Source organism: Bos indicus, chromosome 25, assembly GCF_029378745.1.
Source record: "Bos indicus isolate NIAB-ARS_2022 breed Sahiwal x Tharparkar chromosome 25, NIAB-ARS_B.indTharparkar_mat_pri_1.0, whole genome shotgun sequence".
Taxonomy (NCBI): domain Eukaryota; kingdom Metazoa; phylum Chordata; class Mammalia; order Artiodactyla; family Bovidae; genus Bos; species Bos indicus.
Genome location: NC_091784.1, coordinates 17,748,544 through 17,776,404, shown reverse-complemented (window position 1 = coordinate 17,776,404; position 27,861 = coordinate 17,748,544). Strand labels below are relative to the sequence as shown.

General features: G+C 47.1%; 1 protein-coding gene across 1 annotated transcript; it reads left to right on the top strand.

Annotated features, from left to right (window-relative positions):
- Positions 1-10: 10 nt before the first annotated feature.
- On the top strand, positions 11-27,685 carry CLEC19A (C-type lectin domain containing 19A). Its single transcript, XM_019987510.2, has 5 exons — positions 11-98; positions 13,889-14,054; positions 20,770-20,863; positions 25,842-25,974; positions 27,315-27,685. The coding sequence occupies exons 1-5, from the start codon at positions 11-13 to the stop codon at positions 27,392-27,394; spliced, it is 561 nt and encodes a 186-aa protein (XP_019843069.1). The 3' UTR covers positions 27,395-27,685.
- Positions 27,686-27,861: the final 176 nt, after the last annotated feature.

Sequence of the window (27,861 nt, the reverse complement as noted above, 5' to 3'; positions counted from 1 at the left end):
GGGGCCCAGGATGCAGAAGTGGGGCCTATGGACTGTGGCCGTCTTGACCCTTCTCTCTGTGCAGGCCTTTCCGCAGACGGACATCAACATCAGCCCAGGTGAGTACTGGGGCCAGGGCAGGGAGCAGGTGGAGAGGAGGACATCTGCAAATACTTGAGTTGTCACTGAGGCCTCACTGACTAGGCTGCAGGCCTGCCTGACCCAAGGAATATTGGGGGGCCAAGCCGAGCTTCCTGACAGCCCCCCTCGAGCTCCTCTCCCTCCAGCCGATGGACATTGTCCTAGGGCCAGACCCAAAGAGACCTGGTGAAAAAGCCCAGCATTGCATCTTGAAAACTGTGTGACCTGGCACAAGTTTCTTGACCTCTCTGAGCCTCGGTTGCCTTTAGAAAACAGTGGTCACAATGGCCCCTTCTGGGGCTACTGTGCAAGGAAGATGAGATAATGTGAGGAAAATGCCTGACACTATAAGAAGATCTAAAAATGATGTTTTTGTTAGGGATTTGGCATCTGAGCTGCCCACCCTCACCTTGGCTGTGATAGCTGTTCCCAGGGAGCTTTCAGACTTGCTGCTGTGCCATAGCGTTGGTAACACAGGAGGACACAGGGGTCCCTCTAGTGACCTCCCTGGCGCCTGGCCTAGTGACACTCAGCTCTGCAAATTTTCTGGATCCCCTGGAATTGGGACCCATCAGACACAGGCATGTGGCCTCCCAGTGTCCCACTTGAAGGACACTGGGCTTCAACTCAATAGGGAGGTCAGGGTGCTGACTCTGGGGTAGGAAGAGTCCTGAGTCCTTTAATCCCTTCAAGGCAGAGGATCTTGCCTGTCACCTCTACCAGGAGGGTGCTTTCCAAACATTGTTTTAAAACTATTAATAATACCAATAACAACAACTGATACTTGTGTAGCCCTCCCTATATGCCAGGCACTGTTTTAAGCACTTTTTATATATGGAATTATTTAATCCTCACAATAACTCTATGGCATAGATACTATTTCTGTCCTATTAAAATAGAACTAATACTGTAATAAAACATCCGTAAGATCCCCATAAGACCATATTACTGAGCTGTTACAGTGTTGGGGTGAAACTAAATAGAAGGGTGATGGGATTACCAGATAGATACCTGATGTCCAGGTAAACTTGAATTTTAGGTAAACAATAAATCACTTTTTAATATGTCTCAAATATTGCATGGGACATATCTTATGCTAAAAATTACTTGTTTATCTGAAATTCAAATTCTACTGGGCATTTTTTAATCTAGCAACCCTAGTGATGAAGGATGTAAAGCGTGGTCAGTTCATTTGGGCAAGCATCAGGGGCTCTGGTCTGCCATAAACTCTCTGAGTGTTTGTATTAGTCAGCTCAGGTTGCCATAACGAAATACCACAGACTGGGTGGCTTCAACTACAAGAAGCATTCTGGAAGCTTCGTGTCTAAGATCAAGATGCCACCTGATCTGTTACCTCGAGAGGGCCTTCTTCCTGGCTTGCAAGTGGCCACATGGTAGAGAGACAGAGAGTGCTCTAGTCTCTCTTCCTCTTCTTATAAGGCCACTAATCCCATCATGGGGACCCCAGGACTCTATCTAACCTTCATCATCTTCCAAAGGCTCCACCTGCAAACACCATCACACTGTGGGTTGGGGCTTTGACATGGGAATTTGGGAGGGCACGCAGACATTCAGTCCATAATGGTGTCTTTGCATCCTTGTTCTTGTGCCTCAACTTTCTCATCTGAGCAATGGGTGAACAGGAGGGAAATTGGACAGAATATCTTCAAAGGATATTTGTGTGTTCCAAGATCTTGCCTTTCTGCCCAGCAATAAGTGCAAAGGCCTGAGGCTGAGTCTGAGAGTGGGAGCAACTAGGGAAGTCCTCTCTCACTAGTTTGTGCCCGTGGGATCTTTCTCAGAGCTTCAAGTTTCCTCCTCTGGAAAGTGGAGATAATAATGGTTTTAGAGAATCTTCAAGGAGATCACGCAAGTGAAGAACTTAGCACATAGTAAGCACTTGAAAAATGGCTTTTACCTTATTACTTCTGCCACTGTGGTTGTTGATGTTATGATAGAATTGGCCAAAAGACACAGTTTTCTGCTGTGACAGAAATGCCTTCAAAAAGGCACTTCCAGACATCTAGCCCCATGCCTCAGTCCCATTGTACTGATAGGGAGACTGAGATCCCTGCCAACCCAGCAACTTTGGAGACCTCAGAGTTAGAGTTGGAAGGATGGGTCCCAGAAGTCCACTCAGCCTGATCCTTCCACATTACAGTTGTACATACTGAGGCCTATGGAAGCCAAATAATCTGGCCAAGGTCATCATCCATCCAGCCCAGCGGAAAGCCCAATTCAAGCCTGAGTGGACAAATCCACTAGAGCAAAGTGATTTTGGAAGAGAATGTGTGAGCTAAGTGTTTGGGTGTGTAAGTGTGAGTGTGTGTGTGTGTTGATGTGGGACTAGAGAGCACTTAGCTGGGGTCTTGGTGAACCCATGCAGACCATGAAGGTGGGCACACAGCCAAAACCCGTCCTTAATGAGAGTGGGCCTGGTTCGTCTTCTTCTCCTGCACCCCTAACCTTTAGGTGTAAAATTCCCCCTTAATCCCACTGCTCTGGATCTTTCATGAACATGCAAATATATGCAAATTGTACAACTCAGCCATACCCCTAGATCTGCTTTGGAAACAAACCTTTAGACCAGTGGTCCCCAATCTTTTTGGCACCAGGGACCAGTTTCCTGGAAGACAGTTTTCCCATGGACTAGTGGTGAGGCAGCGTTGGGGAGGGGTAGGATGGTTCCCATAAGGGGCGCGCAAACTTAGATCCTTCACAGACAGAGTTGGGTTTGTGCTTATATAAGGATCTAATGTCGCCGCTGATCTGACCGGAGGTGGAGCTCAAGTGGTGTGAGTGATGGCGAGCGGCTGTAAATAGATGAAGCTTTGCTCACTCACCCACCGCTCACCTACTGCTGTGCAGCCTGGTTCTTAACAAGCCACAGGCTGGTTCTGGTCCATAGTCTAGGGGTTGGGGACCCCTGCTCCCTGCTTAAGACAATTCTGAGAGACTTGGGAGGATTTAGCCAGACTAGATCCTTTTCCTAAAACCTTTCTCAGAACCTGGCTTTGATCACCTTATGTGGATTCACAAATAATAAGTGCTTAAAAGAGGGCCTGCTGCTGCTGCTAAGTCACTTCAGTTGTGTCCGACTCTGTGCGACCCCATAGACGGGAGCCCACCAGGCTCCCCCGTCCCTGAGATTCTCCAGGCAAGAACACTGGAGTGGCTTGCCATTTCCTTCTCCAATGCATGAAAGTGAAAAGTGAAAGTGAAGTCACTCAGTTGTGTCCGACTCTGAGCAACCCCATGAACTGCAGCCTACCAGGCTCCTCTGTCCATGGGATTTTCCAGGTAATTTTACTGGAGTGGGGTTCCATTGCCTTCTCCAAAAAGAGGGCCTGGCACCTGGTAAAGTCTACCAAAACATTTGCTATTATGATTCTTCAACCATAACCATCAAAAAGCTTCCTTTCCTTGGCTCATGAGCCAAGAACTTTTCACAGCAAAGGAAATTCTAACAAAGTGTTTTGATGCTCAGAGCCTGCTCCTACAGGGCTTCAGGGTTGGGGAGGGAGAATCAGTTATGTTCTGTAGCCTCTTCCTCTCCCCGCCAAAAAGCTGGCACTGTGGAATAGTGTTTGGGTGTGTAAGTGTGAGTGTGTGTGCTGATGTGGAACTAGAGAGCGCTTAGCTGGGGTCTTGGTGAGCCTGTGCAGACCATGAAGGTGGGCACACAGCCAAAACACAGTCCTTATTGACAGTGGGCCTGGTTCGTCTTCTTTTCCTGCACCAGGAATATTCCCAGCTCCAGGAATATTCCAGGGCTGAGGCTGTTTCTGCTGTAATAATATCTCATGTTTACTAGAATGCCTACGATGAGTCAGACACTGGCTTACCTGTGAAGTAGACACTATCATCATGCCCATTTTACAGAGAAGAAAACTGAGGCACAAAGAGTTGAGTTTCTAAGTAGAGTAATCTAACTCCAGAGTCTAAGCTCTGAGGCTGGCACACAGAGAGGCTTGGGCAACAGAGAGTCCCTGCTTCCCAGAGTACATCCCTCTGCACCCTCTAGCCTGGACCATAGAGTTGGATCCTAGAGTGCCCCCCGACCTGGACATGCTAGCCTATTCCCTGTCCCCCGTCTATGGTCACAGAGCCCTCTACACACTTCTAGAATGTCCCTTAGCATGTAAGGACTCATGGCGAGGTGTGCCATGTGTTCCTGCCTCCAGACTGTGACTTGAGGGCACAGACCTCAAGCCAAATAAGCACCCAGGAAACGAATTATTTGCTTGATTATGATGCTCTTAGTCAGCTCAGGCTGCTATCACAAAATATTGGGCTGGCCAAAAAGTTCATTCATGTTTTTCCATAAGACATTTTGGAAAAACCCAAAGGAACTTTTTGGCAACCTAGTACCATAGACTGGGAGGCTTAACACTCCAGAATTTATTTCTCACAGTTCTAAAGTCTGGGAACTCTGAAACTGAGGTGCTGACCAATTCAGTTCCTGGTGAGAGCTCTTCTCCTATCTTGCAAATGGCCACAGAGAGGAGAGCTCTGTCTCTCCTCTTCTCATAAGGGCACTAACCCCATCACAGGGGTCCACCCTTATGACATCTTATGACCCTAATTTCTTCCTGGAGGCCTCCATCTCCAAATACCATCACATTAGGGGGTAAGATTTCAACATATGAACCTGAGGGTGGGGTGCAAACATTCAATCCATTACACTGTTAAATTTGGTGTTTAATATGTTTGTCTTACAAATGAGAAAACAAGACCAAAAAAAGATATTTCCTATAGGCACTGGAGTGCTTCAGACCTGAGTTTCATCCTGACACTGCTACTTTTTAGCAGTGGGGGCTTAACCTCTTTGAGCCTCAGTTTCTGCATCTGTAAAGGGAGGATGATGCAGATACCCACCCCCAGTTTGGTCTCAACAGGTATACTTAGCATGCAATGAATGGCCACCCTTATGAGCAAAATAAAAAACCACCCAGTGCTGTCTCCTCTATCATATGGCCACAAGAGCAGCCCTGGAGAAGGGAAAGCAATGCTCAGGCATGAGAGGCCTGGGGCCAGTAGTTCTGCACACCACAGCCAGGACTCAGTGGGAAGGCCCCCTGGGGGTGGGGTGTATGGACCAGGGAGGTGCTGAAGGTGACAGCTCTCCCAAGGGCCAGCTTCCCAGACACTGGGAGACACTTCTGACTCCCTGGGACATCTGGGGCCCAGTAGTGATGTGGAGCGGGGCAAATGTAGCCCCCAGAGCCCCCTTCTCTCCCGGCTGGCTCCCAAGGCTGATCTGGGTAGCAGGCAGCAGGGTAGTGTGTTTGTGGGAGGCTGGATTGGGGCCAGGGGAGCGAACAGCCAGATCGTGTGGGAAGGTGACAATTTATTCTTTTAAAAAAGAGAGATTTAAAAAATGAGCCCCAAACTCTGCTGGCGTGTCCTCTTTCCTTAACAAGCTCAAAGCTTCCAAAAGCTTTGACTCCCACCCCAGCTGGGAGACCTTGGGGGCCTTCGGTGCTGCTAATTGAGGTAAAATACCATGTAGTTTGGCCTCTTGGTTTCCAGAGCAACAAGCTTCTTTGTGCATCCCGCCCCCACATCCAACCCCCTCCCCCCCACCCCATCACCTCCAGCTTCATCCCTCTCTCAAATTCCCAGCCAGGCTGAATCATTTGCAATTCTCCAAATGCCCCCTTCTCTCTCATACCTCTGGGCCTTTGCACATACTATGCCCTCCACTTGGAACTCTTCTGACTCTTCCTCATCCTTCAGGTCTCAGTAGGGGTCTCACATCACCCCCTCCAGGAAACTCTCTGGGTTTCTAAATCTGGGTTATGTACCACTTTCAGGTGATCCTGTATCCTGTATAATGGGTGTTATACACCCTGCATTTTCCCCATCCAGGAAGGGGACTCACTCTGGTGTCATTGTAATCACCAGTGGGCACCATGCAGGCAGGGTGGGGATGACACCCAGTTCAACTCGGGAGAGAAAAGGGGCAAACAATTGACAAATTTCTGAAATTATTTGGAGCTGCTCCCTCAAGTTTTTGCCTGTACAACACAAAGCCATATTGCTGCTGCTGCTGCTGCTAAGTCGCTTCAGTCGTGTCCGACTCTGTGATCCCATAGATGGCAGCCCACCAGGCTCCCCCATCCCTGGGATTCTCCAGGCAAGAACACTGGAGTGGCTTACCATTTCCTTCTCCAATGCATGAAAGTGAAAAGTGAAAGTGAAGTCGCTCAGTTGTGTCCGACTCTTAGCGACCTCATGGACTGCAGCCCACCAGGCTCCTCCATCCATGGGATTTTCCAGGCAAGAGTACTGGAGTGGGGTGCCATTGCCTTCTCCGAAAGCCATATTAACTATGTATTAATGACATTTTATTTCTGTGTTTATTTTTCTTAAGGTCAGTCTCCATAGAGTGTAAGATCCATGAGGCCAGAGGTTACCTCTATATAATATGCCACAGTATCTCCAGTACATACCAACTACTGAGACCAAATAGGTGCTCAAATAAGACTTTCTGAACAAATAAGGGAATGAATGAATGACCAGACCATCAGGCTTGAGACAGGGCAATAGGCTTCAATATAGCAGGAATCTCTAAATTAGGTCTGGAGCCATGCAGGTCTTCCACTTGGGTGCTGTGTGATCTCAGGCAAGTCATTCAAACTCTGTGCTTTGGTTTCTTCATCTATAAAGGTGGGAGGTGGGGGGGGGTGGGAATCATGATACCTACCTTATAAGATGTGGGAAGATGAAATGAATTGTTATGCACAAAATACCTGACACATCGTGTGGCTCAGGTGGAAGCTCAGTAGGGTGGGCCCTGGTCATTATGTTGCCAACACTCCCTGTCAAGCTGTAAAGCTATAGACATCTCTTTACAAAGGAGACACAGCTTAGCCAAGGCTACTTTGAGCTGCAGGTTGATGAAAGTCCTCTGAAACCCTTCTAATGATTGTTTCTAAAATCCCAGAGGTAAAGGAAGTGGGGGGCGGGCAGAGCGGTGGGATGCCAGGCAGGGTGGAGTTCATTACCATTCCAGTGCAGGCAAGCGGCTCATTTGTGTCTCCCAGGTCCTCCCAATTAAAGGCCTGTGCCTGCCCAGGTGGAAAGGGGATTAATTGAGCAGTGACCTGTCACAGCCCCATTTTCTGGTAGGTTTCACCCCAGGCATCCATAACCACCACTTGCTCAGTGGAGAAAATCAAAGGGACCAGGAGTGGGGAGGAGGGCGGGAAGGTGGGGGCTGAGGCTCTCCATTGCTAACAGCTCCCTGGTGAGGCGGATACCCCTTGTCCAGCAGCCACTGTGCTAAACAATATGGAAAACTGGGGTCAGTCAGTGCCCTCAGTGCTCAGCTGGAAAAGTCCAGGCACACCATCCTAGAGTCAAGATAGACCAGTTTGGAGGCATCAGGACACATGGGTGGTGCCCACACCCTTCTCACCACTGCCCGCCCCCGCAAAGGGACAGTTGACCCAAAGGAGCAGTGTTTGATTCCCTGGCATGCGTTTAGTCATTCAAAACTAGTTACCTCCTATGTGCAAAGCACTAGGGAGAGGGATGACCACAGAAGACCTTGAGCAGGGAGAGGCCAGACTGAACAAGAATTGATGGGGACATGTGAACGGTGGGTGCAGGGGCTCTAGGGGCTCTCAGAGAAACTCCTACCTCGTCTTCCCTAAAGAAGCCACTGCACAGCTAAGACTCAAGGAAGAAACTCAGATCGGCTGAAGACAGGCCAAGGCAAGTATCTGCAGAGCTGAACACACAAGAGCTGAAGCAAATCTGGAACATGTTGTGAGGGATGGGATAAGCTGCAGGGGTAGGAGGGAGCGCTGTTCCCAAAGGCAACGGGCACTCCTGGAGGGCGTCCGTGAGGACCAGCTCAGGGTGTTGGAAGGATCTCTCTGGATCTACAAGGTGAGATGAGGCAGAAAGAACAGCCAAGAGACAGTTGAGGAAGTTTCTGTGAGAGACTATGGGGAAGGAAGAATGTGGAAGGGAGAGACACAGACAGAGAGAAGGAGGGAAGGAGAATGAGGAGGGAGGAAGACAGGAAAGAAGGAAGGAAGGAAGAAAAAGGAGAGAGAGAAAGGAATTGGAGAGGTACTGGGAGGTGGAATAAACAAGACTTAAAAACTGATTGGATACGAGGAAAGGGAAAGAGAAGAGGTAAAGATGATTTGGGGAAGATATCCAACAATGCCAGGCAGTTCTGGCCAGTTCCAGCCAATTGTTGTCAGTTTTGTCTAATCAAAAGTGTGTGTGTATAGGACTTGCCTGGGAGTCCAGTGGTTAAGACTCCTTGCTTCCGCTGAGGAGGCAAGGGTTCAATGCCTGGTCAGGAACTAAGATCCTACATGCCACGCAGTGAGGCCAAAAATAATAGGGGGAGACTCTGTGTGTGTGTGTGTGTGTGTGTGTGTGTGTGTGTGTGTGTGTGTGTATACACATCACTGTGCATTTTTCTAGAGAAAGAAAGGAACAATTGCTTTAGTCAAGATAGTGATAGTATTTGATATCAAAGATAGTTGATATCAAATAAAACACAAGGGTAGAGTGAATATATAGGGTTTCCTAGGCTGGATCTGGGAACAGGTAAAGAAAAAACTGGTGAAATCTGAATAAAACCTGTAGTTTAGTGAAGAGTGCATGCGTGTTAAGTTGCTTCAGTCGCATCTGACTCTGTCACCCCAGGGACTGTAGTCCGCCAGGTTCCTCTGTCCCTGGAATTCTCCAGGCAAGAGTACTGGAGCCGGTGGCCAGTGCCCTCCTCCAAGGGCTCCGCTCCACCCAGGGGTCGAACCCTAGTCTCTTATGTCTCCTGCATTGGCAGCCAGGTTCTTTACCACTAGCACCACCTGGGAAGAGTACGTATCTATACTAATTTCTTAGTTGTGACAAATGTACCATGGAAATGTTAAGATGGTAACATTAGGAGAAACTGAATGAAGTATATTCAAGGACTCTGTATACCATTTTTGCAACTTATCTGTAAAGCTAAATTTATTCCAAAATTAAAAGTTGTGGGTTTTTTTTTAATGAAGGAAAAGAAAAGAGAGGACAACGAGGGTGGAAACTTCCAGATCAGACCTTATGGTAAATTGGACAGCAGAAAATGGCTCCACTATAGACATCTAGATATGCGGATAAACTTTACAAACATCCACTGAAAAGTAAGCTGGGCTTCCAGGAAAGTGTTTGGGGCGCCCAGGGGCAGGAAACGAAAGAAAGAAACCAAAGCACTGGACACATGCGCAGCAGCACTCCGGGTGCGGAGTTAGCCTCCCTAATACCTAGGCTAGGGTTTTACATCCACCCAGGGCGGAGGGATGACGGCTGAGCCATTTAAAGCAGAACATTGAGAGAGGCATCCCCTCATAGAGCAGAGAGAAGGTAAAAAGTTCCACCTTCTGGGGAAGATTACACCGGATGCTGCTGCTGCTGCTGCTAAGTCACTTCAGTCGTGTCCGACTCTGTGCGACCCCATAGACGGCAGCCCACCAGGCTCCCCCGTTCCTGGGATTCTCCAGGCAAGAACACTGGAGTGGGTTGCCATTTCCTTCTCCAATGCATGAAAGTGAAAAGTGAGAGGGAAGTCTCTCAGTCATGTCCAACTCTTAGCGACCCCATGGACTGCAGCCTACCAGGCTCCTCTGTCTGTGGGATTCGCCAAGCAGGAGTACTGGAGTGGGTCCCATAGCGGGCAATCCTCCTGCCGTGGGAGAGATGACAAAGAAGTTTGTCTGCTTTATCTCAGACTCGGGATGAAAAGCAAGGCTTGCCCTCTGCACCATCCTTCCATGAAGTCTGTACTGTTAAATTTAACCACAGTATTCTGGCCACCGGGCTTTTAAGCCACGGGTTTGTGACAGTTTTACATTTTAACTCTAAAATTAGAGAACGAACCCGAACTCTACTTCTAATTGAACTCTACTTCTAACCAGTTTTCTGGTGCATTTCTGTTGAAGAAACTACAGATGGGCTGAGGAGTGTGAACATTTGCTGTGATGTTTTGTGTTGTGGCTCCGTGGGGTTATTTTACATTTTGGAATTCGGCTTTCCATCTAGGGCAGGAATTCTGTTGACATTTTGTTGTTGGTTTTGGGTTTTTTTAATGTTTGTTTATTTATTTGACTGCCCCAGCTCTTAGTTGCAGCACGCAAGGTCTTTGCTCTTGTTTGCGTCATGCAGGATATTTAGTTGCGGCAAGTAGGGATTGAACCCAGGCTTCCTGGATTGGGAGTGTGGACCACCCCTGGACCACCAGGAAGTCCCCCTATTGACATTTCGGGTGAGAAAATGCTTTGTTTTGGGGGCTGTCCTGGGCATTGTAGGATGTTTAGCAGCATTTCTGGCCTCTACCCATTGGATACCAATAGGCCCACCACCAAGAATGTCTCTGGGCATTGCTTCCTGTCCCCTGGGAATCGAAATCACCCTGGTTGAGAACCACTGCTCCAGGAGATCAAATAAGGGGTGGGGGTTGGGGGCTGGGATGTGCCGCTTTTAGATTTAGAACTGGGACAGTCCTGGGCAAACTGGGATGGTTATATCCTTTACTTCCATCTCTAGTATGAATACTTAGGATGTAAAATAATTGTAGGGTGGGTGAGAGTGGGGAAAGTCATTTAGCATCAGCAAATATCGTCTTGGGCCAGTTGTTCCAGCCAGCTCCTGCACAGACATGGCCAAGTGCTCACCAGTGTGTGTCCTTGGTTATAAGTGATGGGTGAATAGCAGATGGAAATGACTTGCTGCTTCTCATTCATGCAACAGGGCTGCTGCCGCTGCTGCTAAAGGGGGAAGTGCTCCAAAAGGTGACCCCTGAGAGAGGCTGATTCAGCTGCCTCTCTCTGTGAGGAAGGCACTGGCAAAGTCCCCACAGGGAGCTCAGCAACATCCAGCCTCACAAGGGGTCCTTCAGCCCTCTCAGCATCGAGGCAATGTCCTTCTAGACCAGTGCTCTCAACTGAGAAGGGAGGAGACCGAGGTCCAGAGAGGAGCAGGGAAGAGCCAGGGGTACTGAGCCCACTAAGACCATAACTCCCTTTGCATATAAGGGAGGGTTAAGAGAGCAGATTTTGGATCAGCTGACCCCAGTTTGGATACTGGCACTCTTTGAAAGACGATTGGCCAGGACTGGAGGGGGAGGGGTGGGACAAGCCAGGATTGACCAGTACAGCAGCCTGGGATGAGGGGAGGGCTGGTTCTGGTCAAACAGAAAAGCCCAGTGGTTTTCATCAGGGACAGATAGCCCCCAGCTGAAAGCTGCCGCTCAGTCATGTCCACCTCTTTGCGACCCCATGGACTATAGCCCATCAGGCTCCTCCATCCATGGGATTTTCCAGGCAAGAATACTGGAGTGGGTTGCCATTTCCTTCTCCAGGGGATCTTCCTGACCCAGGGATTGAACTTGGGTCTCCTGAATTGCGGGCATACTCCTTACTGTCTGAGCCACCAGGGAAACTCAGCTCTGTTGATTAAAGCAACTGTCCGTTTCCTTCCCCGAAAAATTCATAGAGTTGTACGTGTACATACACTGCTTGTGCTCATGAGCCTCAGTCGTGTCCAACTCTCTGTGACCCCACGGACTGTAGCCCACCAGGCTCCTCTGTCCTTGGGATTTCCCAGGCAAGACTACTGGATTGGCTTGCCATTTCCTTCTCGGGGGGATCTTCCCCACCCAGGGATCGAACCTGCATCTCCTGCATTGGCAGGCGAGTTCTTTACCACTGAGCCACCAGGGAAGCCCCAGCAAATCTTTGGCACATCATAAATGCTCAGTAAACGAAGTCCACTACTTCCTTATTCATGAGCCCAGCCCACTAACAGAGTGGTTTTGAAGGCAAAGATCCACACCCTGGGCACCTCAAGAGGTGCCAGCCTGACCGCTGAGAAGGAAAGGAAGGTGCCAGCATTATATGCCATTGAGACGCAGAGCTGGGGCTGGGACCCAGGCTTCTGGGCCCCAGTCTAACAATTTCACCACTGCCTAGTACCTGCTCTCACAGATGAGCCACACATCCAAGTTCCAGGCAGATTCTCAGCATGCCTTTCTCCCCGGCTTGGTCTTCTTCAATCGTGGTTTTCCAAACCACACGAAGAGGCTCCCCAGAGGGGCTGAGACTTTGGAGAACTTTACTGTCCCCTTTCAGAATTAAGAACACATCCTGAACCCCAGTAGTCATAGGCTAAATATATAAATAGTCTTGGCTGCTGTTTGTCATTAAACATGTAGGGAAATATCCACTTTCGCCAGAGAGCCCAGAATTGCAGATTGAAATAAGATACCATTTTTTTGCCTATAAAATTTGCAAAGAGTGCCATTAAAGTGGGAACAGTGCCGGCAAGGGCGTGATGAGGTGGGCATTCTCAGACATCACCTTGGGAGTAGAAATTGCTTTCAGGAGGCAATTTAGCAAATTGTATCAAAGCCTTAAAAATCTCTCCCCAGAAAATCAGAAATGTTGCAAAAGCTTTGTAGACAAGGCTGTTCATCTCAGCACTTTGTCTAATTGTTTATTTTAAAAAGGGGAAACAATCTAATTAGACCAAAATAGGGGAATGATTAAATAAACTTGGGGGGGGGTGGACACTCAGGGGAGTATTCAAGAGCTGTTTGAAACAATGTTTACAGAAATTTATAATGATATGAGGGAAAATGCTTATACTCTAATTTTTAGAAATCAGAATACAGATAGGGGTTTATGGACAATATAATCACAATTGCATTTTAAAAAATCACTGCCTTCAACATGACAAGAAGAAAAACACTCTAAGGCAGTAACGTTTTCCAAGGATTCTATCAGATCAGATCAGTCGCTCAGTCGTGTCCGACTCTTTGCGACCCCAAGAATCGCAGCACGCCAGGCCTCCCTGTCCATCACCAACTCCCGGAGTTCACCCAGACTCACGTCCATCGAGTCAGTGATGCCATCCAGCCATCTCATCCTCTGTGGTCCCCTTCTCCTCCTGCCCCCAATCCCTCCCAGCATCAGAGTCTTTTCCAATGAGTCAACTCTTCACATGAGGTGGCCAAAGTACTGGAGTTTCAGCTTTAGCATCATTCCTTCCAAAGAAATCCCAGGGCTGATTTCCTGCAGAATGGACTGGTTGGATGTCCTTGCAGTCCAAGGGACTCTCAAGAGTCTTCTCCAACACCACAGTTCAAAACCATCAATTCTTCAGCACTCAGCCTTCTTCACAGTCCAACTCTCACATCCATACATGACCACAGGAAAAACCATAGCCTTGACTAGATGGACCTTTGTTGGCAAAGTAATGTCTCTGCTTTTGAATATGCTATCTAGGTTGGTCATAACTTTCCTTCCAAGGAGTAGGTGTCTTTTAATTTCATGGCTGCAGTCACCATCTGCAGTGATTTTGGAGCCCATAAAAATAAAGTCTGACACTGTTTCCACTGTTTCCCCATCTATTTCCCATAAAGTGATGGGACCGGATGCCATGATCTTTGTTTTCTGAATGTTAAGCTTTAAGCCAACTTTTTCACTCTCCACTTTCACTTTCATCAAGGGGCTTTTTAGTTCTTCTTCACTTTCTGCCATAAGGGTGGTGTCATCTGCATATCTGAGGTTATTGATATTTCTCCCGGCAATCTTGATTCTATAATGAGTACATATTGCCTTTATTATTTTGTAAATTTTATGCCTGTGTTACTCATACTGGGATCACTTTTTACTTTTATACTTTAAAAGATGTCATAAGCCATAGCATCAATGTTTGCATGGCCAGCCTTCTTCCCAGTCCGTTTTCTCTCTGTCCCCAGCCATGCCAGAGCTGCCCCAGGCTTCCCTGTGCCCACTGTTCTGGATGGAGTTCAAAGGCCACTGCTACAGATTTTTCCCTCTCAATAAGACCTGGGCTGAGGCTGACTTCTACTGCTCGGAGTTCTCCATCGGCAGGAAGTCTGCCAAACTGGCCTCCATCCACAGGTGAGTGGACTCCTCTGTCCTTTGTAGCCCAGTCAAGCACCCCCTTGGAAAGGGATGTAGAGAATGGTGTCTTCCACTGGTATTTCTCTTTGGTAATTTCAGCTGTTACTGTCATTGAAACTGGCCTTGGCAGTAGAGGACAAAGCATTTAGCAAGGGTTGCAAACAGCAGGCTGGAAAGTCCGTTTTTATAAGTGCCAAACTTATGCCATGCCTTTTTCAGTATCACAGCGGGGTTGAACCAATGAAACAATCCATATAACATACATGTAAATAGCATAACATAAAGCATAATAACTGATGTTTATTTCCTAAGATTTGGGCTTTCCAGGAGGCACTAGTGGTAAAGAACCTGCCTGCCAAAGCAGGAGACACAAGAGATCCAGGTTTGATCCCTGGGTTGAGAAGATCCCCTGGCACCCCACTCCAGCATTCTTGCCTGGAGAATCCCATGGACAGAGGAGCCTGGCAGGCTACAGTCCATGGGGTTGCAAAGAGTCAGACGCAACTGAAGTGACTTAGCATGCATGTTAAGCATCAAGTGCCTGTAAACCATATTAGGTTGGTACCCTCATGTCACAGATAGGAACCTAAGGCTCCAAGAAGGTATCTTGCTATGAAATCGTGGAGCCAGGATTTGAACCTGAGCAGCTGGGTTCCATAGCCCACCCACCAAGCCTCCTTCAACATTCCTCCATGCCTCCCAAGCCCCAGCCACACTGACCATCTTGACATTCTCCAGTGTGGTCTAGCCCATTTACTCCTGCATATTTGCACATTCTGTTACCCCCACTGGGAACTCCCATCCCTGTCTTCTCCAGGTAGACTCTTCCTTAACCTTCCAGACTCAGCTCTGCCATCTCTGCACTGAAGTCACCCCAGACTTGGTAGCAACTGACTACGCACATCCACCTGCCCAGGAGCCCTTTCTTCATCACTTTCATGACTTCTTTTCACATATGACTTCCTTGCTGATTTGTGGGTTCTTTGAAGACAGATGTGATGCGTTCCATTGCCACAGCTACAAATTTACAATCTTGCCTGATTTTCCAAGAATCTCCAAGCCTTGAAATTAGAACCCTGGTTGGTTCTTTAGGCTTGCCGAATTTTGTTACAAACAGGGAAGGGGTCCTCAATCTTAGTTTAAAAAAAAAAAAAAAAAACACCTCTTGAATACTCACATTGATTCATCTAGCAGTGTATCCACTATATCCTTGGTGGTGCTGAAGAATATAGTGAGGCAATCAACATCTGACCAGGAAAACAGAAACCTCTGTGAACATTTAACATGGAGTTTCATATATTCGCAAGTGATAGACTCTGAGAACTTAAAGACGAAGTAGTTTTTCTAAAGATTCACACCAGCAGGAAGCTAGCTCTACCCCTAACTGGAGGGCAGTTCAGTCCTATGCGAGCTGGAGCTGCAGAAACCAGGCAGCCCCTGACAGCACCTTCCCAGGCAGAGAGGGAACGAATCACCCTGGCTTCTCTCTCCCTCCCAGCTTCCATCAGTGCCTCCCCTTGCATGGAGGGCAGCTGATGTGGAAGCCTGAGCAAGGCAGTGTTCAGAGTCAAATCTCCTGTGATACAGAGTCCAGCGCAGTGTATGACTGGCATGTATAAAGATGGATAAAATCAATTCCCAAAAACTCAGTCCATGGGGTCGCGAAGAGTCGGACATGACTGAGCGACTTCACTTTCACTTTTCACTTTCATGCATTGGAGAAGGAAATGGCAACCCACTCCAGTGTTCTTGCCTGGAGAATCCCAGGGACGGGGGAGCCTGGTGGGCTGCTGTCTATGGAGTCGCACAGAGTCGGACACGACTGAAGCGACTTAGCAGCAGTAGCAGCAGAGGAAAATTAAATATATGTAATAAAGAGGAAATTTAAAGGTGATTCCACATGATTTCCCTCTGGTCCACAGGAAGGACAGCCCAGCCTGCCCCATGGAGCCCTTGGTTTAATAGGCACTAGGATTCCAGGTAGATTTGGGGTTTTCCAACAGCCCCTGACTCAAATTCTGTTCTTTTCTGCCTCAACTTGCCTCCTTTCTCTCTTCTCAACGCCTGACATCCTTCTTTTTTTTCTCTTGTATAAATGTTCCCCAAATGTTATGCTAGCATGTCCTCTCTTATACAGGTAGTTTTCCACTCTGGCATATGATACTTTGTTGAAAACATGTAGAAAAGTTGAATTTGCACAACACATTCATCTGTTATAAACCAAGTTCAGTTCCCATAAAGCTAGACAATATTATAAAATCTCTAATTACATCTTGTCTCTGAGACACAATCCAATTCTCTAATTCTGGCATTTTTTTTCATGCTTTGTAATTTTGTTCTTTTCCTTCACAATTAAACACACAATCAATTTATGTTCATGGAGCATCTAATTAAAGTTTAAGTTTCTCATCCTTTCAGCTTACCTAATAATTTCCATTTTTGCTTCAAGTGACAGTTGAATTGAATTAAGTTCATTTGATTTTCGCTCCTTATTACTTAACAGTAGCACCTCGGGCATTTCTATCTCCCAGTTATTTTGACCACATATGGGGAAAATACAATCAAATATTGAAATTGTTTTCCAAGCAGGTGCCATTGAACAAAAGTGGCTGTCATTTCAGTCACTCAGTTGTGTCTGACTCTTTGTGACCCCATGAACCACAGCACGCCAGGCCTCCTGTCCATCACCAACTCCTGGAGTTTACCCAAACTCATGTCCATTGAGTCGGTGATGCCATCCAACCATCTCATCCTCTGTCATCCCCTTCTCCTCCTGCCTTCAATCTTTCCCAACATCAGGGTCTTTTCAAATGAATTAGCTCTTCACATCAGGTGGCCAAAATGTTGGAGTTTCAGCTTCAACATCAGTCCTTGCAATGAACACCCAGGACAGATTTCCTTTAGGATGGACTGGTTGAATCTCTTTGCAGTCCAAGGGACTCTCAAGAATCTTCTCCAACACCACAGTTCAAAAGCATCAATTTTTTGGCGCTCAGCTTTCCTTATAGTCCAACTCTCACATCCATACATGACTACTGGAAAAACCACAGCCTTGACTAGACGGACCTTTGTTGACAAAGTAATGTCTCTGCTTTTGAATATTCTGTCTAGGTTGGTCATAACTTTGCTTCCAAGGAGTAAGCGTCTTTTAATTTCATGGCTGCAATCACCATCTACAGTGATTTTGGAGCCCCCCAAAATAGTCTGACACTGTTTCCACTGTTTCCCCATCTATTTCCCATGAAGTGATGGGACCGGACACCATGATCTTCGTTTTCTGAATGTTGAGCTCTAAGCCAACTTTTTCACTCTCCTCTTTCACTTTCATCAAGAGGCTCTTTAGTTCTTCTTCACCTTCTGCTGTAAGGGTGGTGTCATCTGCATATCTGAGGTTATTGATATTTCTCCTGGCAATCTTGATTCCAGCTTGTGCTTTGTCCAGCCCAGTGTTGGATCCGTCCAGCCAGCCCAGGTGGATCTAGTGCCATTTTAATGGCAGGGCAGCCATTCCCCTAGATGGCCGCTTACCGTGCATGTTCAGCAGTTAATCTAGGACACTGTGAACTGTGCATGAGAGGGGAACATGGGGATGCCAGTGCTTCGCTGGATAGGACGAACAGCAAAGACACATTGGACTGAAGAATACTTTGTCCCCCCCCACCAAATCATACCACTCTAATGTTAGACAAAACATGTGGTCTTGGAACATCAACACTCAACAGAGATTGGTGATGGTGTGAGATAAGATGCCATATAGAAATAAGGTGTGAGATTGGTCCATGTGGTCCTCGCAGCCCATTTGGAGAGAAGAGACCTTGAGAAATGGCCTCCCAGGTGGCACTAGTGGTAAAGAAGCCGCCTGCCAATGCAGGGGACATAAGAGGCACGGGTTCGATCCCTGCTTTGGGAAGATCCCCTGGAGGAAGGCATGACAACCCACTCCAGTATTCTTGCCTGGAGAATCCTATGGACTGAAGAGCCTGGCAGGTCCACAGTGTCACAAAGAGTCAGACAGGACTGGAGTGACTTAGCATGCACACACAACCTCAAGAAGCAGAAAACTAAGCCAACCAGCCCAGCCTGGGGAGCATGGAAACTTTCTGCTACAGGTGTTCAAGGATTATACAGAGGGTGCTCACAGAATGTTTCCTGGAAGAACTAGTCCTGAATCAGGATCTTGAAGGTTTGGGAAGCTTAGGGGATGGGGACAGCAGATGTTATAAAGGAGGAAATTAAGAGGGCTTTAGAGTTAGGCGGCCATAGGCTAGTCCCCACTCCACCACTTCCTACCTGGTGATCTTACCCAATCACATAAACTCTCCGAGTCAGAATCCTCAGTTGGGAAACATCAATAGTTACACTGAGCTTTTAAGATTGAGGATTTTAGAGGAGATAATGGATCTGAAGTTCTTGCACAAGCACTCAGGTAATACAATGCTTCATAGTGAGAGTTGTTAATTATTTTTATTAATTGTAATTATGGGCTACCCTGGTGGCTCAGAAACAAAAGCAATGCGGGAGACCCGGGTTCGATCCCTGGGTCGGGAAGATCCCCTGGAGAAGGACATGGCAACCCCACTCCAGTATTCCTGCCTGGAGAATCCCATGGACGGAGGAGCCTGGTGGGCTATATATATAGTCCATGGGGTCACAGAGAGTCGGACACAACTGAGTGACTTCACTTTCACTTAATCATGGGTGTATCAAGAGGTCAGCACTTACTTAGTGTGCCCACATCAGATCTTCTTTCTGAGGGCAAGTAAGCCTTGCCTCACCTGCCATCTTTCCTCTCCACTGCTTCTAATAATATCTATCTTGGTCCATTTAGGCTGCTGTTACAAAAATATCACAGACCGGGTTGCTGATAAACAACAGAAATGTGTTTCTCACAGTTCTGGAGCCCAAGATCAGAGCGCCTTGTGCTGTCAAGTTCTGGTGAGGGCTCACTCCCCAATTTGCAGATGGTCATCTTCATGCTGCAAGCTCACAAGGCAGAAGGGGCAAGGATGCTCTCTAGGGCCTCTTTTATAAGGGCACTAATCCCATTCATGAGGGCTTCACCCTCATGAACTAATCATGTCCCAAGGGCCCCACCTCTTAATACAGTGACATCAGGAGTTAGCATTTCAATATATGAGTTTGGAGGAGGGGCACATTCGATTTATAACAATTTTGATTAGCAACTACTAGTATGAGACTGCCTAGAACACTGTGTTGAGAAAGATTCTGAGAACTAGAATTCTGAGTGCTTCTGGGATGGATTTCCACAAACACATAATTAAGGAGAGTTGTTATGTGTGCTTAGGGCTTCCTTTATAGCTCAGTCAGTAAAGAGTCTGCCTGCAATGCAGGAGACCTGGGTTTAATTCCTGGGTCAGGAAGATCCCCTGGAGAAGGAAATGGCAACCCACTCCAGTATTCTTGCCTGGAGAATCCCATGGACAGAGGAGCCTGGCAGGCTACAGTCTATGGGGTTGCAAGAGTCAGACATGACTAAGCACACACAGCACAGCATTATGTGTGCTTTGACTTGCTACCAACACCTTAAGCAAAATGAAATTGATGGGCAGGTGTTCTAGACAAGGTGGCAGCCTATAGAGAGTGGTCACTTAGAAGAAGCCATTAGGAGCAGATGTAATTTGTTGCAACGTAAAGGATACCTCAACATAATCCTGTTTTGAAAGGAGTTATGGATTGAGTGTTTTTTTAGTCAGTACAGACTACTTCCAGGGTCCTCCACCAATTTCTTTTGTTAGGTAAATTACTTTATAAGCTCTTTGAAATAGGAGGTGAGAATTTCACCAATGCTTTCTGCTGTGTTTTAAATGTTTTGGTCCCTACAAGATTCATATGTTGAAATTCTAATGCCCCATGTGATGGTGTTAGAAAGTGGGGCCTTTGGGAGATGCTTAAGCTCTGAGGGTGATGCCCTCATGAATAGGATTAGTGCCTTTATAAAAGAAGCTCCACAGAGCTCCCCTGTCCCCTGCTGCCATGTGAGGGCACAGCAAGAAGTATGCACCCAGAAGGTCCACTCACCTGGCCATGCTGGCACCCTGATCTTGCATTTCCCAGCCTCCAGAACTGTGAGAAATAAATTCCTATAGTTCATAAACCACCCAGACCGTGGTATTTTGTTGTAGCAGCCTGAATGGCCTAAGACACCTGTTGAAGAGGGTGGATAGTTAATTGCAAGATTTGGTTTTGCTGAGTCGACTATGCAAGTTCAAGCTTCTAGCTGAATTTTTCAGCAAACCCAAAGATTTTGAAGACGTTCTGTGAGAAAAAGAATTAGGAGAGAGGAGGCTATGTAAGGACTGGCACTGTATGGGGGGCTTTTAAGAAAGAGCAAGAACATTCAGTGGAGATTTTTGTTATTTGGTATGTGCAATACAATGTCAATTCCTTTTTTTGTCTCTTCAATATAATCCACCTTATTTACTAGTGTTTTTGAGATAGACTTAAATTTATAGGCTGAATAACAGTGCTGAGTCCTGCTTTGCACTAGCATGGAAAAAATGCAGAAATGCCCCTGACAGGACAGCCCACGTGGGTGCCCTAGTTAAAAAAGAAAAAGGAGAAAAGCCAGATTGCATCACATCCTCTATTTACTTTGATCCAGGAGGGTTAACAAAGGCTGCTGTCAATTTGCAACTCAATCCTGCGCCAAGAGGCAACGAGTAACATGCACCTGGGTTTCTTACCTTTGCAGCTGGGAGGAGAATGTCTTTGTGTACGACCTTGTGAACAGCTGTGTTCCTGGGATCCCAGCTGACATCTGGACAGGGCTTCATGATCACAGGCAGGTGAGGAAGTGCTGGCCATCAGGCCCTCTTGGGAGCTCCAGCCAAGATTCCACTTTGATTTAACCAGCTTTTCATGTGGAACCTACGTGCCTGGTCCCTGCCACATGCCCTGCATACAGAGAAATCAGACACCAAGACACCCCAGTTAGAATACGATAAGCGTTGTGAAAGAGAGGAGGATGGAAACGTATCAGATGGGCAGTGATGGGCTACATTTAGGTTTGGATTCTCAAAAAAAACAGACACAAAAACTTGATTAGATGGGTAAGAGCCTTTTGAGGGAAAATATCTGCAAAGGAGAAAAAGAAGACAGGTACGTGGCAGGAGGGAAAACCTTCAGCCCATGATGAGCCCTGTGAAAGGAGATGGGGGAGGGCGGGATGGGGAGAGCCTCAGATTGCAGAACACTCTGGAAAGTCTTGGCTAAGCCAATGGGATGTCCCCTGGCAGAGGATGCCCATCCCAGGACTCCCACTTGGGCAGGAGTGGGCCAGCACTAATACCTGTGATCATGAAGGAAGCATGTTCTCCCTGTGAATGCAGTGCTGGGTCCAAGGAGCTGTCACTCAGTCATGCTCCCCCAACAGGTCCTCCTGAAGGAGCTCTGAGCAGGGCACATCTACAGCTGCCGCAGCCTCCCTAAATAAGAAACATTTAAGCTAATGTCCAGTGGACAAATAGGAGTCAGTCAGAGGAAGAACATTCCAGGCAGAGAGCACAGCATGGGCAAAGGTCTTGAGGTGGGAGAGTCACAGCACATTCAAGGACACTAAAGACCAGTGTGTCTGGGAGGCAGTGGGGCAGGAGTAGGTGGAATGATGATGGGAGAACAAGGCCAAAGAGGGCTGGCTTGGGCCAGCTCACATACCTGGCACTATCACAGCAGACTCCCCCTGGAGATTTTGTCTGCTGACTTACCCCGGGCAAGCTGCATCCTGAGCATCTCTCCTATATGTACACCTCCAAACCTGCCTCGGAGCACTACAGGGAATAGGATTCCACTTCCAGCACCTGTTCTACCATTTAGTTTATGGTAGCTGACTCTGGTGGAGAAGGCAATGGCAACCCACTCCAGTACTCTTGCCTGGAAAAGCCCATGGACAGAGGAGCCTGGTGGGCTGCAGTCCATGGGGTCGCTAAGAGTTGGACACGACTGGGCGACTTCACTTTCACTTTTCACTTTCATGCATTGGAGAAGGAAATGGCAAGCCACTCCAGTGTTCTTGCCTGGAGAATCCCAGGGACGGGGGAGCCTGGTGGGCTGCGGTCTATGGGGTCGCACAGAGTCGGACATGACTGAAGCGACTAAGCAGCAGCAGCAGCAGCAGCTGACTCTGGCAGAGAAGGCAATGGCACCCCACTCCAGTACTCTTGCCTGAAAAATCCCATAGATGGAGGAGCCTGGTAGGCTGCAGTCCATGGGGTCGCTAAGAGTTGGACACGACTGGGCGACTTCACTTTCACTTTTCACTTCCACTTTTCACTTTCATGCACTGGAGGAGGAAATGGCAAGCCACTCCAGTGTTCTTGCCTGGAGAATCCCAGGGACGGGGGAGCCTGGTGGGCTGCTGTCTATGGAGTCGCACAGAGTTGGACATGACTGAAGCAACTTAGCAGCAGCAGCAGCAGCAGCAGACTCTGGGGCCTTCCCAGGTGGCGCTAGTGGTAAAGAACCCACCTGCCAATGCAGGAGATGTAAGAGACATGGGTTCAATCCCTGGATTGGGAAGATCCCCTGGAGGAGGGCATGGCCACCCACTCCAGTATTATTGCCTGGAGAATCCCATGGACAGAGGAGCCTGGTGAGTTACAGTCCATAGCGTCACAAAGAGTCAGACACGACTGAAGCAGCTTAGCACACACACACAGGTGACTTTGAGAGAATTTTTTTTTTTTACATCTCTGGGCTTCAGTTTTCTCAGCTATGAAATGGAGTGATAATAACAGTGCCTGGTTGTACAAAGTAAATGGGCCAATATATGTCAAAGATTTAGCCTGTGCTTGACACAAGCTCTCTTGACACAAGAGCTCATTTAGGGTGGTCGAACTTGCTATCAGTGAGCAGAAGTAACAATAGTGGCCAGGCTCAGTAAAGATAGTTTAACAATCAGTAGAATTGACCTGGCAAGAACTTGTATAGAAGTTGTAAATTAAAAAAAGAACCAAAATGTCCCATTATAATAGTAATTTTAAAGTTGGCTTATGAATACAGTTAGAGTTAAGGAACTTGTATTACAAGACTTAAGAATAATAACAAGTGAGACAGTAAAAGGACTTGCTTTTATATTTTTCTTTTCAGTCCTAGGCACTACATGCAAGGCACTAGTTAAGTCTCTTAGTGCTTTTAACCTCATTCAGTTCTCATAATAATTCTCTGAGGGAGATATTCAGTCCATTTTACAGGTGTGGAAACTGAGGCTCAGAGAAGTTAAGTAAGTTGGCTAGATTGCAGCATTAGGAAGTGAGAGGAGCTGGAATCCCAGGCTCTGGTGCTCTCTCCCAGAAGGTGTGTGCAATTTCCATCATACAACGTGGCTTCCATAATCACTGATGCGTCAGGAGAGACTCTTCTAAAAACTTAAATAAATGGAGAAATGACTTTTGTTCCGGGGCATTGCAAAGAAGTCATTCTTTCCACAGTTAATTTGCACATTTATTGCAACACCAATCAGATTCCCAACAGGACTTTTCTTGTAATTGGTCAGAGTGGTTCCACAGCAGGCAAGAAAAATACACACTGTTTGGACAGATAGAAAAAATGATGAAGGATGATTTCCATTCACTGGTAGAAAAAAATTTTTAATGTAATAGTTAGGGTCTTGAGCGGAGAAGGCAATGGCGCCCCACTCCAGTACTCTTGCCTGGAAAATCCATGGACGGAGGAGCCTGGTAGGCTGCAGTCCATGGGGTCGATAAGAGTCAGACACGACTGAGAGACTTCCCTTTCACTTTTCACTTTCATGCATTGGAGAAGGAAATGGCAACCCACTCCAGTGTTCTTGCCTGGAGAATCCCAGGAACAGGGGAGCCTGGTAGGCTACTGTCTATGGGGTCACACAGAGTCGGCCACGACTGAAGTGACTTAGCATAGCATAGCATAGGGTCTTGAGTACTGGAGTCAGATAACCCGGGTTTAAATCCTGGCACTAATGCTTTATTAACTATGTGAATTTGGGTAGACTAAGTCCCAGTTTTTTCATCTGTAAAATGGAGATGACAATTTCTGCTTTGCAGGATGGTGAGGATAAAATGCCCACCTGTCATAATATATAATAAGCCCTCAACAAACAACAGCTAGTAATATTACCAGCCAGAGCTGGAACCAAACTTAGGCTTGACTGCTCATTGTTCAAAAGACAGTGTTTGATGCCAGTCAGAATGGCTGCAATCCAAAAGTCTACAAGCAATAAATGCTGGAGAAGTGTGGAGAAAAGGGAACCCTCTTACACTGTTGGTGGGAATGCAAACTAGTACAGCCACTATGGAGAACATTATGGAGATTCCTTAAAAAACTGGAAATAGAACTGCCTTATGATCCAGCAATCCCACTGCTGGGCATACACACTGAGGAAACTAGAATTGAAAGAGACACGTGTACCCCAATGTTCATCGCAGCACTGTTTATAATAGCCAGGACATGGAAGCAACCTAGATGTCCATCAGCAGATGAATGGATAAGAAAGCTGTGGTACATATACACAATGGAGTATTACTCAGCCATTAAAAAGAATACATTTGAATCAGTTCTAATAAGGTGGATGAAACTGGAGCCTATTATACAGAGTGAAGTAAGCCAGAAAGAAAAACACCAATACAGTATACTAACTCATATATATGGAATTTAGAAAGATGGTAACAATAACCCTGTATATGAGACAGCAAAAGAGACACTGATGTATAGAACAGTCTTTTGGACTCTGTGGGAGAGGGAGAGGGTGGGATGATTTGGGAGAATGGCATTGAAATATGTATAAAATCATATATGAAACGAGTCGCCAGTCCAGGTTCGATGCACGATACAGGATGCTTGGGGCTGGTGCACTGGGACGACCCAGAGGGATGGTATGGGAAGGGAGGATGGAGGAGGGTTCAGGATGGGGAACATGTGTATACCTGTGGTGGATTCATTTCGATATTTGCAAAACCAATACAATATTGTAAAGTTTAAAAATAAAATAAAATTTAAAAAAAAAATTGAAACCCTGAAAATAAAAAAAAGGACAGTGTTGGAGAGACAGGGTTGGTGGGATAAGAAAGATGCTGTATTTTGAAAACCTGGGGAGATGGCGGATGGGTCCCCCAAACTGTCTCCCAGTTGCTGGTTAGGAGGCAAAGGTTTCAAAGGGGAGTTTCAGGAGTGCACAGGCAGGGGGCTGCATGCAGAACAGCACAAGCAGCTCCCACAGTCATCATGAAACTTGTCACACAGTGGTCAGATCAGCATCATCTTGATCCTTCAACTCCAGGATCAGTTTGTCCTCGTTTCCTTGAAGCCAGTTCTGGGTACTGTGCTAGCCATAGATCCAGTACTGCACAGGATGGAGAAGCTTGTCAGAGTTTCAATCTGGTCATCATGCAGTCAGCTTTTCCCCTCTTGTGCCAATTACAGTAGTTGCAAAACAACTCAGGAATGTGCATTGGACATTGTCATCTATATCTTCAGGGAGGAACTAAAGATTCTGTGATTCCAGTGTCCTAATCATTAACTGTTTGAACCTGCTTTTCTGTGACTCACGAGAGGCCTGGGAGACTACAGCTTTTCTACAAGCAAGAGGCAGGGGACATGGAGGGGCTTTTGTGCCCACATGGTTTCACCATTACCAGTTATGGTGGTAATAATAGTATATCAGATAAAAGTGAGGGCTTCTGCACTGTTAGGTATGAAGGCATTAGATGTTACTCCAAGCTGGACATGGCCTGAATGCCTGATCTTTCTCTCCTTGGCTTGCTTCCTTGCCTCTGGATGCGACCCCCCCAGGAAGGGAAGTTTGAATGGACAGACGGCTCACCCTATGACTACAGCTACTGGGATGGGAGCCAGCCGGATGACGGCGTCCATGCAGACCCAGAAGAGGAGGACTGCGTGCAGATATGGTACCGGCCCACCAGCGGTGGGTGCCCCTGAGACCAGGGTTCTTGCAGGGGTGCTGGGAGGCACCAGGGGTGGTCAAGGCACTGTGAGTTAAACACCTTGGAGAGTGGCCAGAGGTCCCTTGTGGGTGTTAGGGACGTGGCCATTCTCTGTGGTGGATGCATTTTAAATAATATTTAATGGCGTGCTGTTGACATGCAAACTGTGATTTGGATGAAAAGACATTAGAGACAGAAGCATGAAAAGAAAGAAAGCAAGAAACTTGCACAGAGACCAAAGGATGGTGCTTTTATGTCAGCTCACCAACGCACTAAATGTGGCTTGCGCTCATGGACATTAGAACAAACAGAAGCCAGGAAGAGGGCGCAGGCTCAGTAGTGAAAAGAGTGCCCAGTCAGGCTGAAGTCCCGGCCATGTTGCGTTCTAACTCTGTGTCCTTGAGGCAATAGCTTATTCTCTCTGAGATTCGCTTTCCTTGTCTATAAAATGTATTTAATCATCAGTCCTACCCCCAGGGCTCTTCTGAGCACTGAAGGAGATACAGCTGATACGCCCAGTGGCAAGAGCATAGACTGTGGGGTTGAATGTCCTTGTCTGAACCCCAGCTCCACCGCTTATAAATTGGGTAGCCAACTTCTTGGTGCCTCAGATTCTTCATCCATAAAATGGGGCTGCTGCTGCTAAGTCGCTTCAGTCGTGTCCGACTTTGTGTGACCCCATAGACGGCAGCCCACCAGGCTCCCCCGTCCCTGGGGTTCTCCGGGCTAGTGACACCTAATTCACAGGGTTGATGGGAAGGAAAAAGAAGATAAAGGACGTAAAGCGACTACAGTGGTTTGCATGTGCTGTTAGCAGTCATCACCATCATCGTGAACATCGTCACTGCTCATACGAATTTGAGAAATAAAAATTATTAATATTTCCACTTTATAGATGAAGAAACTGAGGCTCAGAGAAATTAAGTGGTTTGTTTGAGTTTTCACAGCAAGCAATTTGTGGAGCTGGGTTTCGATATCTACTCCAGATCCAAACACTGAACTGCTCCTTTTTCTTCTTCTGATTAGGGGAGGGAGGCATGGAACAGCAAATTGCTATTCTGGGAGCCGTCTGGGAGCCTGGGAGTCAGAGCTGGGTCAAGCCTCTGAGTGAGGCTTGTCCTGCCTCTCCACAATAGCAAGTCAACACTAGCCTTAAGAGAGAATAAGGCTGGACAGCAACCGCATCAAGCATCAGCAAGAAAGGGATGCCAGTGTAGACACCAGGCTTATGGGAGAGGACTTTTACTTTGGTGGGATGATGGGGTTACTTTTACTGTGGTAGGTGTACCTTCACACAGAGTCTCTGCTTTTTCTGCCACAGCTCTGAGGTCATGGAATGATAACATCTGCAGCCGGAAGTTCCCTTTTGTCTGCAAGATCGCAGCTCTGACTATTCACTGATCCATTCTCACCTTCACGGTGCGAGCCCAACTCCAGCATGGACTTGTAGCTGTACCTGATGTAAAGTCGACACTCAATAAATGTCCAACACACAGTGGAGACAAATATCCCAGACAGAGATTTTCTACAAGCAAATCTTAAGATACAATGTAATCAGTTGGTCACCAGTGACAGGAAACCCAACTCAGACTGGCCTGATACATGAAGGATGGTCGATTTATTGGTACAAGTAATAAAAGCCCAGGGGTTGTTCTAGATTCAGAGTTGAATCTCACTGCCCTGACTTGGGGCACATGCCCATTCTTGAAGCAGTCTCTTTGGCACATGCTGGTTGGCTAGACTCTGCTTGGATGCACATGGCTGAGGCAGAGGGGTCAATATTGTCTAATCCACATGAGCCCAAATAGGAAGGTGGTTCCCCAAAGAAAATGAAAATATCACCAGACTCATACATTGCTGCTGGGAAT

Excerpts from the sequence above, each read along its gene's own strand:
- CLEC19A (XM_019987510.2), top strand. The coding sequence starts at position 11 with ATGCAGAAGTGGGGCCTATGGACTGTGGCCGTCTTGACCCTTCTCTCT. Across the intron at positions 99-13,888 it reads GGACATCAACATCAGCCCAG|CCATGCCAGAGCTGCCCCAG; the intron begins GTGAGTACTGGG and ends CTCTGTCCCCAG. Across the intron at positions 14,055-20,769 it reads AAACTGGCCTCCATCCACAG|CTGGGAGGAGAATGTCTTTG; the intron begins GTGAGTGGACTC and ends TTACCTTTGCAG.